Consider the following 15,331-nt stretch of genomic DNA (forward strand, 5'->3'; position numbering starts at 1 on the left):
AGTAAAAATGGTAATTTTTAATCCAAAAATCATTTGCATAATTTGTGTAGATCCAAAGAGTTTTTGATAAGTGAATTAGATAAATAGCACGTGCTAAATAACACATGGCAATTTTTTACATTTTATTTACATAATTAAAAGATAAGAAATACATGTTTTACATCAAATGTTGCCATTTTATATGAAAATAAACAACAGATAATATTTTTAAAGGCACATGATAAATAAAATTACCCCCAAACTTTAGATAAATTTAATCATGGAGTCAAAGGACATGTATAAAAAAAATCAATTCAAAATTAACTTTATTGTCTAATTGTGGCCTACATCATCAAACCTGACCTGATTAGGTCACATCCCTGATATTACAAAGAACTCAAGTTTTCATAGCAGATCAATCAATTTTCATTTGCAATGTACTTCTGTCTTCTTTATAAATCATCATCTCACCCATATGTCTTTTATTTTGTGGAACACAAAAGCAAAAAGTGACAGCCTCAGTCACCATTCTTTTTTTTATATGTATATATATATATATATATTTTTTTTTTTGGAAAAGCAATGATAGTTAACCGTGACTGAGGCTGTCAGTTTTTTAAGGTTCTGCCTTGCATCTTTTGTGACCCACTGAAAATTGGTCAAACACATTTGGTCATAACATTTTTATTTAGTGAATATAGCTTTTAATTTGTTACTATACACAATTTATATTAGCCTAAAATATACCTTGTACCTATCTGTGTGTGTATGTGTGTGTAAAAGCATTTTCTTTGCTAGACTTTTGGTTTGTGCTCTACACATGTAACTGTGTATAAACTGTTGTATAAATAATAAATACATTATGACTGAATGTGATCTGTTTAATAAATTTTTACATATACAGGCTAATTTATTTAGTAGTAAGTATGTGAGATTTTTTAAACAAGCAGAAAAAAGTTAAAAGTAAAGTAGTTTTATCCAAATGTTAGGTAAGCAAACCAATTAGATCGATTTTATGTTGAAAACGTGTTGATTCTCTGATGTCATTTCAACCAACTGAAAATCAACATCGATTCAACGTTAGGTAAGTCAACCAATTGCGTTGATTTTCTGTTAGTTTGAATGGCGTGCCTGACGTTGGATCAACATTAACCCGATGAGCAAAACGATGTTGGATCAACGTTGGATATCAACATAGTTTCGATGCCATGAGAAACATCGATTCTAAGTTGATTCTATGTCACTTTGCTATCTGGGTTTAGATTTTAGAATAGGTATCATGACTAAAATAAAAAAAAAATGCTATTAAAATAATAATAATCTTAAATAGTTTAATATAAATTTAAAAGTTTGTTAACCTTTTTCAGCCATTTAGCATGAAACATTTTTAACGTTGTTTCATTAAAACAATTGACCTTATTTCAACCATATTTCAACGTTGAAGGTTGGTCGTGTGCCAGCTGTTTTTCAGCCGTTCAGTTTTAAACGTTGTATCAACGTTGTTTCAACGGCTGGAAATATATGTACAGAGTTTGGTGTCTGTAGCTAAAAGTAACCCCCCCACTTTTGACAAAAGGTGGCGCTATAGAGTGCCTCCTCCAGACTTCCTGCTGCCAGTTGGTGGCGCTATAACTTTGACTCCTTATATTTACCCTCAAACTAGAGTGAGCTTGTCGATCCCTTATATTTAACTCTCGACCCCCAGTATTTAGTCGAGAGTCAAGACTCCAAAGGTTGGGAAACACTGACATAGAACCTGTGGTCTCAAACTCAATTCCTAGTGGGCCACAGTTCTGCAGAGTTTAGTTCCAACCAGCTCCAACTCAAACCTGCTTTTCTAGTTTCTTGTAGTCCCGAAGACCTTGATTAGCTGGATCAGGTGTGTTTGATTAGGGTTGTAGCAATTGACATAGAAAATAAAAAAGAAGCACAGTGGAATGTAAAAATGCATTCTGTGTGTCCGAGAAAAAGACTCATGGTTTATTTAAGAGTCCCTGTGCCTCCAATCTAATTAAAGTCTGAATGTCTCCCTTTGATTAAAGGTTGAGAGCTGAAGCTTTCGGAGTATCTCAGGACTCTGAAGATGAGGGTGGTGAGGATGTAAGTCAAACACTTTAGTCTCATTTCACACACTCATGTCTCTGCTCCAGACAGTAGTGAGCTGCCTCATTGATGTGAACAGCTAGTAACTTAATTATGTTTTCTCCAAAAATACCTTGTTTTAGCTCAGTACAGTGGCAGCATGGGATATGCAGTATCCTCTATGGAGAAGGCAATGCCAGAATGCACTGTGATGAAAAATACATGCTCACTAGGTTTTGGAAAAAAGCTCTAAAGTCTCAAATAAGTAACCAGAGAATGTTTTTCTTATATTATTAATAATATTAAAACCATTTATGATCTTGAAAGGGATAATTCACCCAAAAATGAAAACCATAATTTAATCACCCTCAAGCCATCCTAGGTGTATATGATATCCATATCTAAATCTTTAAAAACTGTTATTCATTAGAGCGAGGTGGTATTTCTGCTGGACCTTAGGCCTGTTGCACCTCCTACAGTCCCTATGGTGAACTATGCATGGCAGGGGCATCCTCTTCACTGAGGAAGGCCTAAACCTGACCACATACCACATGGTTTTGCTGCAGGGTCTTCAGCTTTGGACTATCGCTAAATGACGATTCGCCCCTTAATCCAGAACATCTCCTGATGGCGGGCAGTGAACAGGAACGTCTCCCTGACACCCCCTGTAGTAAAACCTAATTAGATGTTACTCCCCATGCCTTGTCTCAACATTTCAGCCAGATCCAGTGGCTTGCTTTCTCTGCTACCTCAGAGAACTCTTTGGTGGATCTGCTCAGTGTGGCTCCCCATGAGAAGGGTCTGGCTGCAGACTTGCACTTGCACTCTCAGACTTGCATTCTCAGACTTGCACTCTCAGACACGTGGCAACAGAACAGCAGAATATGAACGCAACGCACAAAGTCTTTTCGTTAAGCGTTTTCCTCCTGTAGAAAAAAACAAACACTTAATATGGCATAATGTATTAGGATACGTTATGTTTAATTAAAAGACCAAATTCGATATAGTTATTATTTAATGTTCTACAAGGCTAGCAGATGGCTATGAACACAATGCAAACGCTTAATGTGGCCTAATAACAGACTAAGATGATAAAGACAATTCAGTAGGTCTAGCCTATATGTCTCGTTGTTGACTCAACGTATATACAGATCAGCAAATATGAACGTGCATTATTAAATGCATTAAGCATTACTATTAATGTAGCTTAATGGACAAAGACAGTGATATAAACCAGTTGTAGACAGTTTATTCTATTTGAAAAATGCTTAACGCGAAACTTTGCGCGTTGCGTTTATTCACCACCACAGCTTCTTAGTCTCCATTGGCAACAAGCACTATTTGTGTCGATTGCAAGTGTCTCAGGTAGCAGAGGGTGTAAGGGGCCGTTCAAATATCGCACCTAATAACGCGTGGAAAACGCTAGGCGCGCCGCTTTCCCTTTCTTTCCAAAGCGCTCGGGCAGTTGCGCCACTGAGGCGTCTGTCTGTTGCTAAGCAACCATGACCCGCTCTCTCCGCGAAGACGCGGAGATTTCAGCAAAGGAAAAATTGATTTGCAGCACTAAAAATCTCTTGCAATGGCTCTGCTACTAAATTTATTTTAAAATGCCAATCCATATATAGCTATGGTTAGTGGTTCCTTCATCTTGGCTGAGCTTTCAGCGTTGTTACGGGAAAGGATGAAGCTGACTGGTTAGTTCTTGTCACATGACCCGCGGTGCGCTTGCGGCTCTGAAAAGTTGAGATCTTTTTAACTCGAACCGGTGCGGACGCGCCTGGAAAAAACGGACGCGTCGCACCGCGTGCGCGTCGCAACCGCGTCGCTTCCTTCATGAGCGCGCATACCGCGCGCCTACATTGGAAATAACTAACTTGCGCGCGCAAAAGACGCGATATGTGAACGGCCCCTAAGTAGCGATTGCAAGTGACATTGTAATTTAGTTTATTTTTTCTCGTCTTTGCCACCTGGCTACTGTTATAAAATGTTGGGAAATTCAAACAAAAAGTAAAAAAAGCTGCATATCTCCTGTGGGAACTGGAGCTGCCTTCCCAGGTCTACTTCCATCTTCCACACCACCCCTGGTGTTGATAGCTTGGCGGGTGGTCTCTTGCTGGTATGCATTGCGGGTTCCCCCTGCCTGAGGAAGTGGATCCTACATCGACACTCTAATGGACTCTGATTATTTGCCTCCTGTTGATTTTTATCAAGCACCTCTGCCAGCTTCCTGAGCACATAGTCAAGCTTACAGCCTGACAGAACATGCTGGAGTGAGGTATTGATGGTCCTGCAGCGGTCACAGGATTGCTCTGTTCCAAGCCATTGGTGGGGGTTTTTAGGGCTCGGTAGGGTATCGTATGTTGCCATAATGAGGAAAATAAGCTGAGGTGGTTTCTTTTTTTTTTTAAGTGACGTGACATACAGCCAAGTATAGTGATCCATACTCAGAATTTGTGCTCTGCATTTAACCCATCCAAAGTGCACACACAGCAGTGAACACACACCGTGAACAGACACCTGGAGCAGTGGGCAGCCATTTATGCTGCAGCGCCCGGGGAGCAGTTGGGGGTTCGGTTCCTTGCTTAAGGGCACCTAAGTCATGTTATTGCTGTTCTGAGACTTGAACCCACAACTCTAGGGTTAGGAGTCATACTCTCTAACCAAGTGGTCTCCAACATGGTGCCCGCGGGCACCTGGTAGCCCGCGTGGAGTCTCTAAATCGCCTGCCAAGCATGTTCTAAAAATAGCCTGAATTGTAATCTTTCTTTTATTCTTTTTTTTTTTTTTTATGATAATGGCATAAAATTAAAAAATAACTATTGTTGACATTCCATATACCATTAAAACATAATAAAATAATTCAATAATTTAATGTAATTTGTGTAATGGCAATCAATTTTGTCACGAATATATAAGACGACCCCCCATTTTTCAGCCTGTTTTTAGGACAAAAAAAATTGTCTTATATTCGGGTATATAAGGTAATTATAAATTCAATTGTCATAATATTTAACAATATTACTGTTTGTCGTTGTATTTTTCAAAACTTGAAACTTTGTGTGTGTGTGTGTGTGTGTACCTATATCAAACAAGTAGCCCTCAGGACTATTTTATCCCTTCAGGGAGCCCTCACTCACAAAAAGGTTGGAGACCCCTGCTCTAACCACTAGGACATGACTTCCCCTTTCCAGACCTCTGCCCAGCTGATTGCTCAGCTCGCAACACCCTCCCAAGTTGTCCACCACCCCTGCTGCCCCTGTGCCACAGAGCTTACTCTAAACTCCTCCTGCTCAATCCTGGTGACCTCTGCAACATCTAGGTCGTTCCTCTCCTTCTTACTTGCCTTGGACCATAGGATGGGTGGCTCGCTCCATCCAAGACCTGCCTGCCCTGTCTGGACAATGCCCACAATTTATTGATGCTGCAGTCTTCCCATCACCTTCTGCACCTCCTCCTTTGCCCTTAATTTCCTTACAGTCTCAACTCTGGCATTTGCATCAGCCACTGCCCTGTCGGAGGAATCCATTAATTCCATCACTGGCCTGGCCTTCTCCTGCCTATAGCCCAAGGGGATGGATTTCAGGGGTAGCTGGAGTGAATTCCATTCATACAAACCAGCAGCGGAGAAATACAGTGGTAGGCTGAGCCATTTGCAGATAAAGAAGTTGGCTTTTGCCTCCATCCGGCTTACTGCTGATGAGGTGACTTTGCACAGTTTCAGAGGCCACATTACCCTTGGGTACAGGGTGAATTGATAACACCACACCTTGTACTTTCCAGGTAGCTTTTTTGTGTCGATCTTTGAAAGGTCTTCTGACAGCTGCCGAAGGATGAATTTCCCTCATTTCCATGTCTGAGATGCAAGATGTATAAAATCTTCCGAGGCTTTTGATAGGCTGATCCACAATGTGGGGAATATCTTCCCTGCTGATGGTGAAGGTGACTCTGTCATTTCTCTCCCCTTTTGCAAAGAGAGGCTCCCTGACTTCTTCGGCTTGAACTTCATTCAGGCCCAGGGGATCAGCTCATCAAACCTCTTAAGCAGTATGGTTCTATGTGGAGCGATTTCATTGCAGGCAGGTAATGTCATCCATATAGTTATAGGGCAGGAGCTATGCTCCTGAACTGGTCTTGCCATTCTGTTGTTTGGGAATAGAGACTGCCACTGCCCTCTGCCAGTCAGATGGTATAGTCTGCTTAGTCCAGGCGATTTTCATCAGGGTCCATTACAGCTTCAGCACTCCTGAGTAGCTCTTGTACAGCATGGTGCTGAAGTAGATCTTCCTGGATCACCTGCCTGATCTCGCTGAACTTTGGCGATGATGAGTGAAACAGGGCTGATGGTTCTGAGGGTCTAGGCACATACCCTTGCGATTCTAGGGGTTAGTTCCTTGCTGGGTCACTATACTGAGTGCAGATGTACCCCACCAGTTATTCTTTGGAGACATCCAGAATGTGTTCTACCCTCCGGAGGTTAGCAAGGTGTCTTCTGATCTCATCCAAGAGAGCTTTCAGACCATCCTTTTCAGACTCCTCTGCCTTCCTCCAATGCTTTTGGAGCTGTCTTCTAAACCGTAACTGTTGAACATTCGTACACGGGAGTCGCGAGGTGTGTGAATATGCTTTAGGTGTGTGAATATGCTAGTCTCGTGAGAACCAAGTTTTATCTACTCTTGGCTTATATTGAAATCCTCTGTCATTTTTCTTTACAAATCCTCATTTTGGACTTCTAATTCATAACCGGTGTTTTCTCTCTGTGGTGTTTGCTATCTCCACTGAGCTTCTGCATTCTTTACTTCTCACCGGACCTTACACTACACCTAGGTCCCACTTCATCCGCTGGAACGCCAAACTCATGTGCCTGTACAACAGTTAGCAGAAGCTAGAGATTACGTTCTATAAAGTTTTAAATATGGATATATTTATATCATATACACCTAGGATGGCTTGAAGAAGATTAAATCATGGGGTCATTTTCATTTTGGGTAAACTATCCCTTTAAAGTGATATTTTAAATGTAAATTGTAACATTAAATCAAGTTGTAAACAGAGTCATTGGTGGTATATGATCAATTTTTATTACCAATCACTACTACAGGCCTTGCTTTGTTATGCACTAACAGTAAAATTTAGAATGCTATGCGCAGTGAATCTAACCAGTATAACCTTCTTATGTTTTAGTAACTGTATATTTAATGCTGTAAAATGCATAAGACCTGATGCGCTGCTGCCGTGTTTTGTGGTGCTGCTCTGTTCTGTGTGGCTCTGTGGTGCAGTACTCATCTCAACTGCTGGACGATGTGGCCATGATGCAGAGAAAATTTTTCACACGTGCAGAGATGGCCCGTGTGCTGATGGAGTGCAACCAGTACAAGGAGAGACTGATGGAGTATGAGGAGGTTGTGCGCTGGACCGAGATGATCAGGTGAGCGAGAGGCAGCCATATACATCAAATCTCACATCAAATCTCAAATCAACTCTGATTCAGACACTTACTTTTGTCTGGCATCAAAGCATGTAAACAAAATCTCAGATATTGCACATCTTAATGGCTTCATCAGTATACTACTCATAAAACCTGGTCGATAGTAAAAATTCAATGATGCTTTGTAATGTAACATAAAATGTTACAAAACACTCTAATGTACATAAATAACATTCACAGCCAACTGATAATAATGTTTCCTGAATGCCAATTCAGCATTGTAGAGTGATTTCTGACGGATCATGTGTCACTCAAGATTGGAGTAATGATGCTGAAAATACGGCTTTGACATCATGGGAATAAGTTATTTTAAATTGTAATAATAGGCTTGTTTGAGATGCGCCTCGCCTCGCCTGAAATGTAAGCGAGAGTAGGTGGCTGCAGTGAGGGGAGGAGTTAAAAAAGTGCAGGCAAGCTGGACAGATCTCTCTTCTCGTAGTGGATCTGAAACCTGTGAGATCAAAGATGGCTATCGCGGGATTCACGCTTGTGCACACTGTTGCTAATAAACTGGATGTAATTCAAGTTTTGTTGCTTTTATATGAATGAATAAAATGAACAAGACCCATTTAATTACATACCAAAGACGTGTTTATCAATTTCTTTTTCTTTAATACAGACATATGTGTTTTTATTTATTAGATTTTTTTTTAACAAAAATTAAATTACATAAACCAAAGAGATCGCACTGTCAGATAGTTTGGGAATATTCAGACATAACATAAACACACAAAACGTGATATTAGAGTTTTAAAAACAAACATTTTAAAAGAGAACATTACATCACAGTTGTTTAAACCAATGAGCATTAAGCTGTGTCGTCAGCAAGTCATTTCCCATCGTGCTTTTGGTCAGCGCAGTCGGTGGAGAGCAACTGCGCCCGACTGCAGAATCCGACACGTGCGCCTTGCGCTCGCGAGAGATTTTTGACATATGTCAGCATGACATCAGAGCAAGGCGGACGTCACTCGGACACATTTCTAACCGGCATGCATCTCGGCGCTGATCACCGGTGATCAGTTCTGCGCAGATTTTGCTCATCTCAAACAAGCCTACTATTTCACAATATTATTGTTTTTTAATGTTTTTGTTCAAATAAATGCAGCTTTGGTGAGCATAACAAAATATTAAAAAATCTTACAAAACAAATCATTATTATTCAGAATAACCAATATCTATAATCAGTAGTGCCTATTTTTTTTATCTGTTTAAATAAAATAAAAATAAAAATCATGTGATGCATCATGCAGGAACTTCTGAATGTACTTTTACTGTTTTCCATTGTAAATTATAAGGTGGCCCAGTTTTTTCAACAGTAATTTATTTTAAAAGTACATGTATATTCTTGTTGAGTGCTGTAATAGTTGTAGCTGTAAGTTGCATGTTAAATTATACTTTTTACTTCCAAATTTTTTTACAGTATAATTATATAGTGCAGTGTTAAAAGATTTACCATTTCCATGGCTATATATTAAAGTAATGTACCGTTAACCAAGAAGCAGATTTTTACTTTAGCATTTTTAGTCTTAAGTAAAAACTTCATTTCCACTTTGTCTATTTCACTTCCATAGGGCATCTCGAGAGAATCCTGTTCCACCAGATAAAAGGAAATTAATAATCTGGCAGTTGTGAGTATTACAGCAGATTTAGACATTTTGTTTTTAACTCTTAAAGTGGTCATGGGATGCTACATGCACTTTTACAAGTTGTTTGAAGTTACGTGTGTGTCAGTGATGCCCGGGTAAATGTATTAATAACCCGCACCCGACCAACGTTTCCAACTAACCCACCCACAACTCGGACCACAAAAAAAACAAAAAAAAATATTGTACCCGACCTGCTTCCTGACCCGCATTTTTAAAAAGCAGTGAATGCTCATCGTAGAGTCATTGGGCCATAGGAACGTAGGCAAAACTAACTGGGCAAAAAAAAAAATATATATTATATTATAATTTTGTCAAGAATTATAAAAAATCGTCAGTAAGCTCATAATTTGTACTAAAATAGTCTAGTCTGGCTATGTCTATTTGTATGTTTCTGCAAGGTCAGCAGACAGTGAGGCTAGTGTTGGTTCCGATCAGAGCTCATGAGTGGAGAGCACATTTCTGAATATCCCGATCCGCTCGCTCACTCCGTGGGGTCTCACTCAACCCAGACTCAACCCAGAATGGCCTGCTGGTTCGAAAATATGCAACGAGTCATTTAATTGTTTAGTAATAAACTGGTGTTTTCTGTGTCGCTGCAAAGATGAAGTTGACGATGTGACTCGCCATGAACGCCAGAGAGAAATGCACATTTCATATGGATTACATAATCAGAGAGTGTAGCCCATTTATTTTGGTTTGAATATTTTCGTTTAAAAGAAGACATTTCAAGCTGTCTGTAATATGTAGATTCTCAAATCTGTGAGGCACACAATGAGTTTAGTTCACATGCAATGCAAGTGTTCATGCAGGCACCTTATTACATTGTCTGCTAAGCTATATATTTGCTTCTTATTTATTAAATACGGGCAACTGATTGATAAAACATTGATCAAAATTAAGTAAAAATTTATACAAAACGAAAATCTTTTAAAAAGAGTTTTCTATAAAACAAAACTTAATGAAGTCATCAAAATCATGTTTTACCAAAAACAGCGCCATTGCTCCCCATGCAGTCTTCTTTGCTGCCTCCAGCTCTGCGTGCAGACCGAGTGGCAACCTCTCGCTCTCTCTCGTGAAGCCAATAAGGAAGTGACTAAAACTGCAATTCATCGACTGGCCGCTTGAGGCTGGCTGCAGAAGAGAGTCAATCCCATAAACTCCCCATGTTAAAATGTCCAACTTTACAGCAGAAAAAAAACATGTTTACAGCCTGGTTCAAAAAATGATTTTGGTCTATATTTCTAATTTTGCCCTTCATGACAACTGTGAGGGGGTGAATTTTTTTATAACTCAACCGCTTAAATTATATTAAGCCTTAAAGTTCTGCATAATTAAGGGCGTGGCCACTTGAGTGACAGGTTGATTGCCGCTGCTGACAATGCCGTCGCGCTAGGTGGGCGTGGCTTCAGCAATCAGCTCCCGCCTTTTTGCCCATTTTCGTATATCCGGGAGAGTCACGCGGTGACGCGCTGCCAAGATGGCGACGGCTCGCTCTGCACACTTTAGGCTTCAAAACCGCTATTGAGGAGTCTATGGGTGACGTCACGGACACTACGTCCATATTTTTTTACAGTCTATGGTGCAGACTGAGCTCGTGCGTCATTTTCATGCCAGTTATTCAGCCAATAAAGTGTAGGCCTATGTATTTCAAAAATGTGTCTAGTATAGGACCCGACCGATCGTGACCCGAATATCATTAAAAATAATTTTGAATGACACGTAACCGCGGGCAACCGCAGGCACCTGCTCATTTTGGATCAACCCGCGCATGGTGTGTGTACACAACCACCCTATGATGATAAAAATCAACCCAGTGTTTTTTTTTATCTCGTTAAATAATTTACCCTTTCTCAAATCGAACAGTGTTGGGCAGTAACATGTTACTTAGTAGGGCTGTGCAAAAAATCTAATGCGATTTTCATGCGCATCTCATCAGTAAAGACGCTCCTGCACATGCATTCAGATCAGGGTTGCCAGGATTTCACAACAAATCCTGCCCAGTTGCTTCTCAAAACTAGTCCAAAACTAGCCCAAGTGCGTTTCCAGTATTTTCCTCGATAAAATTGCTTCCCGGGGTTAAAATATAAGTTTTTTGGCAGGGTTGCCTTTGTAAAATTTGCATTAAATATCACGTTATTGATATTGGGGTTGCTTCAAACCGCAGACATGAAAAACAACCGCAGACTTGGCAACACTGGTTCAGGTGGAGCGGCATTTACTACACAGAGCCATAGTCTACCGACAACTAACACAAAATCGCTTTCAAAATTGACAAAGAATTGCCTGCGATTTTAAAATCGATGTTGTGTAGATTGTTAGTGAATTACGGCTCGTGTAGTCAATAAAGTAGTAAAAAAAGTCTGCGGTTGTTTTTCCTGTCCAACTTACGGTATACACTACACTTCTGTGCTCACAGCGTCCCAAACACAAATAATTTTTATATATATATATTTTTATATTTTCATTGTCTGGCTATCTGGGACTTCGGTATGGAGTTAAAGGTTAAGACTATAACTTTTTCGCTAGTATTCTATCACATTGTGAGTTTATATTAGCACCTTTTGTTGTTTTCTCGTGGTTAACTGATAGAGCGTTTGGATACAGAAGCGCTGCTACGTGACGTCAGACTTAACAAGCGAATACATTACTGCCGCGTTATATTGCTGACAGAATGTACTGTTTTATAATCTAGAGATTGTAAAAAGAATGTAGCACACACACTGACGAGTCAATTGCCACTGGATAAGCCTTCTCCCACGAGACCTGAAGCAACAGATTGCAGCGCATGGGACAAGACTTGATAGGCGAGTGCATAGACTCGTGCATGTGCGGGATTCTGGAGAGTAAAATAATTCACAGGGCTCCAGTAAAATAGAAATATCTAAACATAATATATCTAAAACAAATAAATTGGTATTCATCTATTGCACAAAAGCAACATGAATTAATATAAAATATAAACAGTTAGCAGGTGCAAGTGTATGCAGAGTTTCTATCTGGGCTATAACACGTGTTTGCAGCATTGAGCAATGTAGTGCTGAAATTTGCATGCTCACGTTTTCTCCCATTATAACACGAATTGTAGACATTATGAATTAATTAAAGGGGGGGGTGAAATGCTATTTCATGCATACTGAGTTTTTTACACTGTTAAAGAGTTGGATTCCCATGTTAAACATGAACAAAGTTTCAAAAATTAAGTTGTATGTTGGAAGGAGTATTTTTGTTCCAAAAAAACCTCTTCCGGTTTGTCACAAGTTTCGGAAAGTTTTTTTCGAGTATGGGTCTGTGTGACGTTAGATGGAGTGGAATTTCCTTATATGGGTCCTAAGGCACTTCTGCCGGAAGAGCGCGCGCTCCCGTATAGCAGAGCACTGAGAGGCTGAGCACAGGCATTCACTGATTCAGAGCGAGAGCGTCGCGAAAAGTCACAAAAGAAGTGTGTTTTTGGTTGCCAGGGCAAGACAACCCTGCACAGATTACCAAAAGAGAAACAGCATTAAGGGACCAGTGGATGGAGTTTATTTTTACAGAGCATCAACGGAGTTGTGCAAGTGTTTTTGTTTGTTCCCTGCATTTCGAAGATGCTTGTTTTAAAAACAAAGCCCAGTTTGACGCCGGATTTGCACATCATTTATTTCTTAAGGATAATGCAGTCCCAACGAAAAAGGGTCACGATCGTGTGTTGGAACCACATGCGGTGAGTAAAACTGCTTCAAATATCTCTGTGTTGTTAACTTAGCTATCGGCGTGTAAGCACATCAAGTAAACAACATGCGATGTTGTCATCAAACTGCACTTTCCACATGTACAGCTTAAAAAAAAAAAAAAAAAAGACGACATAAAGTGGAACTAACCGCTAAGCAAATATATACAGTTTCAGTACATACCACATAGAGACGCCTTTGCTGATGCTGCTCTTGTTAAATTTCAGCCTCTGGATCTGTGTCACAGCTTCCAAACGCTCTCAACGCAAAAGCCTACTGGCGCTCATGATTCTTTAGCTCCGCCCACACGTCACGCCTCTAGGCGCTCGTGTTTTTCCGGGAAAAATCGGTACAGACTATCTTTCTCTTATAAATATAATAAAAATAAAGACTTTTTGGAGTTAAGAAGGATGCAGTACTACTCTATAGGTACTCAAGATTAACAGGAGATTGAGTGAAAACGAGCATTTCACCCCCCCCTTTAATTATGAATATTATCATAATCATTATTTATGCAAATATTTATTGTGTTATAACAGAGATTTGTGAGATTGCATAAACAGATCATAGACGGAAGGTGAATCAACTACAGGGTAAGGCTAAAAGCAGCCAAGTGTATTAACAGGGTGGCCACCACTAACGAAAGCGTGGTCACTCCTTTGGCCACCCCACTCAAAACTGCAGTTTTTGTCAACTTTTTTCTTGACAAGAAATGCATTTATTTAGATTCGGAACAGCCATATCTCTTTATGCTATGACCACATCAAACGGGAGAAAATTTCAGACGCGCACTTCAGCTTCACCTCAGTGTCACAAAAAAAAGAAGCCACAGCAACCAATTGAGCTTTAGTAGAACAACTGTGAACTGTAGTCTGGTGAGATGTTGTTAGACTATTTGTCAGTAAAACACACTACCCTGTCCCATCAGCCGTTTTACTGTGCTCATGGCGCACATTCTCTACAACCGTACACAGATTTGTGGCATGAAATCACCAAAAAGGTGATTAAAACTGCAAACTGAATGTATGCAGCACTCTAGAACATCTCTCAAATGCATGTACTAGGGATGCACCGAATATTCGGCCACCGGAATTTTTTTTTTAAAGATTTTTTTCACCGAAACAACACGGCTGAAATTTTGTGGTGATGCAAACAGAAACCGTGACCTGCACGTGCACCTGCATAGCACAGACCATGAGCTCCCCGCGACATTCACTTCACACCAGTGGGTCTTAATAAAGAACATTCTCTCTATTCTTATTCCTTTATTCTCAGCACCAAAGCGTCTCCTAACAAAGAGATTGAGAAGGACCACGAAGTGAAAACAAAGAAAACTACAGTCTTTAGAGTCTGTTAACACACGTCTCACTGAGATCTTTTCAGATCCTCTACACTTCATCGCGAATGTGCTTGATCCGCGTTATAAAGACCATTACTTGGAAGCGGAAATAAGGCAGCGCGCACGAGAAATGATCCAAGCCGCGCTGGATGTGGAAAACCCGTGAGGAGACGGATCTGACAGATCAGAGCGCAGAAAAAAAGACTCGTCTCTGCATCAGATGAGGGGCATGCCCCCTGTTGTCTGATATGTTCAGTGAAATTCTGCAAGAAAGTGCCTCATAATAATAATACGTTGGCTATTTTGTTCTTAGGCTACTATATATGTGACATTTTTTATATTTCGACTAAAATATATTCTGCAATTCGAGATTACCATAAGGAACAAGATGATATGTATTTTTTGTTTGTTATTTAAATGCACAAATAAATGTGAGCCCAGTACACTTATACTAGAAAATATCCAAAAATGAAAACTTTTAAATGCATAAAATAACTCTGGCATTTATGATTGTTGACTTCAGCCTTTTTCACATTTTTATCACTATGTCCAGGAGTAAGCAATGTTGGAGAGCAAGCATTTGGGAGTTTCCAGAAGCTGAATAAACAATAAAGCTATAGTGAGCCCCTTTATTAAAATACCTTTAGGTTAGGAATAATACAAAAAATGTCATATTCACCCAGTATTACTTGATCTAATTTACTAACTGGAGCCCAGGTAAGGAAGCAGACAGACTGGCTAAACCGACCGTATGCTAGCTACTTCACGTCATAGAGGTCAGCTAATTCTCAGCACATAGAGACTCTTTCACCTAGATATCACACTATAGAGACTGTGTCTGTTCCCCGAACTAGAAAATAAATAAAAAACGTCCAAACCAAGTTAAGATTAACAATTTAATTGAGGTTCAACAAATAAAAAACAGATGCAATACGGATAAACAAATGATAAAGCTTGGCTTATTGAATATCAGATCCCTTTCTACAAAAACATTTTTTTGTAAATAATATGATCACTGATCATAATCTAAATGTGCTCTGTTTGACAGAAACCTGGCTAAAACCTGATGATTACGTTACTTTAAATGAGTCCA

At 39.8% G+C, this 15,331-nt stretch overlaps 1 protein-coding gene across 1 annotated transcript in view; it reads left to right on the plus strand.

The window, feature by feature from the left end:
* LOC127947659 (C-Jun-amino-terminal kinase-interacting protein 3) overlaps positions 1–15,331 on the plus strand; it is a 144,427-nt gene that overhangs the window by 98,543 nt on the left and 30,553 nt on the right. The window contains exons 14-16 of the mRNA XM_052544681.1: positions 2,022–2,079; positions 7,338–7,486; positions 9,118–9,174. Coding sequence (XP_052400641.1) covers positions 2,022–2,079; positions 7,338–7,486; positions 9,118–9,174 — 264 coding nt within the window. The remainder of the gene's footprint in view (positions 1–2,021; positions 2,080–7,337; positions 7,487–9,117; positions 9,175–15,331) is intronic.

The sequence above is a fragment of the Carassius gibelio genome, chromosome A3 (assembly GCF_023724105.1).
Source record: "Carassius gibelio isolate Cgi1373 ecotype wild population from Czech Republic chromosome A3, carGib1.2-hapl.c, whole genome shotgun sequence".
Taxonomy (NCBI): Eukaryota; Metazoa; Chordata; class Actinopteri; order Cypriniformes; family Cyprinidae; genus Carassius; species Carassius gibelio.